This window comes from Nannospalax galili, unplaced genomic scaffold (assembly GCF_000622305.1).
Source record: "Nannospalax galili isolate Female #2095 unplaced genomic scaffold, S.galili_v1.0 scaffold781, whole genome shotgun sequence".
NCBI classification, from domain to species: Eukaryota; Metazoa; Chordata; class Mammalia; order Rodentia; family Spalacidae; genus Nannospalax; species Nannospalax galili.
The window spans coordinates 4,053,998-4,057,635 of record NW_008346898.1 but is presented as its reverse complement, the minus strand read 5'-3'; the positions used below and the strand labels follow the sequence as shown (position 1 = coordinate 4,057,635).

At 33.3% G+C, this 3,638-nt stretch overlaps 1 protein-coding gene across 2 annotated transcripts in view; it reads left to right on the top strand.

The window, feature by feature from the left end:
• The window catches only part of Abca5 (ATP binding cassette subfamily A member 5), a 97,332-nt gene that overhangs the window by 60,450 nt on the left and 33,244 nt on the right, over positions 1–3,638 (top strand). For both annotated transcript variants that reach the window (XM_008843221.3, XM_029568369.1), the window contains 2 exons: positions 1,095–1,264; positions 3,336–3,463. In XM_008843221.3, the coding sequence (XP_008841443.1) occupies positions 1,095–1,264; positions 3,336–3,463 (298 nt within the window). The remainder of the gene's footprint in view (positions 1–1,094; positions 1,265–3,335; positions 3,464–3,638) is intronic.

Here is a 3,638-nt window from a genome sequence, read left to right as displayed (position 1 = left end):
ACATACACAAAGAAATATATATATATATATATATATATATAGAGAGAGAGAGAGAGATATAGAGAGAGAGAGGGAGAGAAGAGAGTTACACACACATGTGAACTCAGTATGTCTTTTTGAGATTACTCTTGTTTTCAATTCTAAATGTTACAATATACTCATATGTGCATGTGTTTACATTATACATTATAGACAAGTCTCCATATGAGGGAGAACATGCAGTTTTTCTTTTTTTCTTTCTGAAATTGGGTGACCTCACTTAATATTATACAATCTAGGTCTATCCATTTTCCTGTGAATTTTGTGACATCCCTAGTCATCAGGGAAATGCAAATTAAAACCGCTTTGAGATACCACCTCTCCCCAGTTAGGATGGCTCTCATCAAGAAATCCAACAACAAATGTTGGAGAGGATGTGGAGAAAAAGAACTGTGGGTGAGAGTGCGAATTGCAGCCATTATGGAGATCAGTTTGGCAGTTCTTTGAAACATTAAAAATGGAATTACCGTATGACCCAGCTACCTCAGTCTTGGGCTTGTACTCAGGGGGCTCCATATCTTACCATAGAGATATTTATACCCTCATGTTTATTGCTGCTGTCTTCACTGTAGCAAGGAAACGGAACCAACCTAGGTACTGTTCATCAACAAATGGTGAAAATCTGCTACATATACAAAATGGAATGTTATTCAGCTCTGAAGAAAAATTATAATTTTTAATCTTACTATTCAATTTGGCTTTCCCTCCAGTATTGTTATAATGTCATTTTTGGTAGTAGATTTTTTTTTTTGATCTTTTTGAGACAGGGTCTCCCTGTAGCTCTAGCTGTCCTGGAACTCACTATGTAGATCAGGCTGGCCTTGAACTTGCAGAGATCCGCCTGCCTCTGCATCCCATGTGCTGGGACTAAAGGTGTACGCCACCACACCTGGCAGTAGTAGATTTTTAAAGAGGGTTTTTTCCGATTTTTGGTTATGCTTGTTTTGTTGTCTTTATTTTCTCAGTGATTGTTTTTTAATTGAAATATTGTGAAAGAAGACTTTCAGTAGATTTGTATATTAATGTATCTTAAGCTCTTTTCTTATTTTTTTCAGGTTGCTTCTGCTTTTAATTTTTTTTGCGGTACAGATTTTTATGTTTTTGGTACATCATTCTTTCAAAAATGCTGTGGTTCCCATTAAACTCATTCCAGACTTATATTTCCTAAAACCTGGAGATAAGCCTCATAAATACAAAACAAGTCTGCTGCTTCAAAATTCTACTGGTGAGAATGTGTGAAGGTCTGTGAGTGTGTGTGGGTCGGTAATAGAGGGGTAGATATAGTTGACAGGTAGATCAGAGTTTGGACTTTTAGAAATATATTTAAAAGTAAAACAGACATGGTCTCTCATTGCAAAATCTAAATTAAATATTTACTGTATTGGTACTGAATGATATTTGATGTAAATGGAGGACTACTTTAAGTGTAATTGATAGTTTTAAAAATATTTCATTTTATATTGTTTATAATGAAATTTTTTTTAAAAAGTAGCAATAACTGGTCTTACTGATCTCAGATTTCATGATGAACATAATTAAATTGAGAAATAGTTAAATTTTCTTCAGAAAGATGTATAATAATTAGCCACATATATTTTTACTTAGATGTTAAAAAATTCCATCAAGGATTATTATTTACATGTAAATATCTACAACTAAATTTATAAATTTGTAGTTGATAGTTTTACATTTGCTATTTGTAGTCTTATTATATTATTGCCAAGTATGAAAAAGTTTTTTTTTCATATTTCACACTTTTAATTTCACATTTTTATATGCTATGCTAATCTTAAATTAGGATTCTAATTTTTCAAAGAATTAAAACATAATATAGAATTTCATTTATGCATGATCAGTTTTCTTATTACATGTCTTGTTTACAAAGATAGAGATAACTTGTAGTCTGATGGCTCTTGAAAAAAGTATTACTTTAAAAATCATTATCTGGTGCTAAATATGTTACATAGCTTTGATCCTTTCTGGAAAAGATGCATTTAGCACGGAAAATTCTCTTAATTAGAAAATGTTATGTGTTACAGTTTTCTACTTTCATTTAGAATTTGAGTCTTCAGTTTTAATATGTATTTCATGTGGCTAAACACGATAGTTTTTGGAATCCTATACTCTGGTTTTTTAAAGTATTTCTCAGAAATTATATATTATCTATAATCTTTCTGCTTTGAGTTCATTCTTACTGCTCTATAGAAATTCTAGGTTTTTTTAAAATTTACTTTTATTTATGTTCCTCTGCATGTGCCTGTGTGTGAGAGTGCTGCAGAGGCCAGAAGTGGGTGTCAGATCTCCTGGAGTTGGAGTTCCAGGTGGTTGTGAGACACCCAGCATGGGTACTAGGAACTGAGCCATTCAGTCTACATTCTAGTATTTTGGGATTCTGTGTTCCCATTTGTGGTCCAAAGGGAAACCATATTTCTTTTTGAGATCCCTGGGCTTTTGTGCATGTATATTTTCTTACCCTTCTCCCAGAACACAGATTATACAGTTACTTCAGTTTAGTATAGCTCTTTCGTAGAGTACACAGCCACTCTGGCAAAGTTAAGAGATCAGTTAAGGTCCTTGGCTAGGAACAGATGTTGTGCTCCTTAACCTAAAAGCACATTCTTGATGGCATTCAGGATTGGTACTCAGTCTATCTTGTCATACTGTTCAGCTACTGAGAGTATTTTGTTTTCGTGCAGTTTGGATTTCTCTCAAAGGTACATTTATTTTCTTGGATCCTAGCTTTTGTGATGGTAGAGCAGGACTGTCTCCATCAGACATGTTGATGTACATTTAAACCCTACACAGGACTCAAGTCTTTGCCTTTGGCTTCAGGCCATGTAGAGACTATATAGAAGCCTGATTTTGTGTTTGAATATTGTGGTATAGTTAAGATTGCCAAGTAGATTGTTTTTACTTTTTAATCAAATTTCATGGGATAACTTTTTAGTACTATTAATATTTGTGACAGCAACAGGTAAAATTTGCGCAATTAGTGCGTACCAGTTTCTGAATATATATTCGTCATGACAACTGTACATATAAAGTAGATATACTTATCTCCACTTGATAAAGGATAGAACTAAGATCTACAATATCTGTGTAACTTGCTTGAACAACACATAGTGTAAGTGGTACAACTTGAGTTTGAATCCAGGCCAGCTGGCTATAGAGCCAGTACTCTTAATCATGTCGTAGCTGAAGATAAATATTTTACAAGAGCACTATCTTTCTAATATTATCAAAATGTCTTTCTTACTTAAACTGATTCTTTATTATTCTTATTTTTCTCCTGCCAGACTCAGATATCAGTGATCTTATTAACTTTTTCACACACCAGAACATAATGGTGACAATGTTTAATGATAGTGACTATGTATCTGCTGCCCCTCATAGCGCAGCTTTAAATGTGGTGCATTCAGAAAAGGTAAGTGTTACATGTGAGTGAGTGCACATTTAAAAGTTATAAAATGTTAAAATGGTTACTCTGAAATTGATAATTTGCTGAACAGATCTCATTAGGCATGAGTTGAAATCTACTTTTAGAAATAACTATCTATGTTCATTTATGATATATTTTATGCCCTGATGAGTTATCAGTA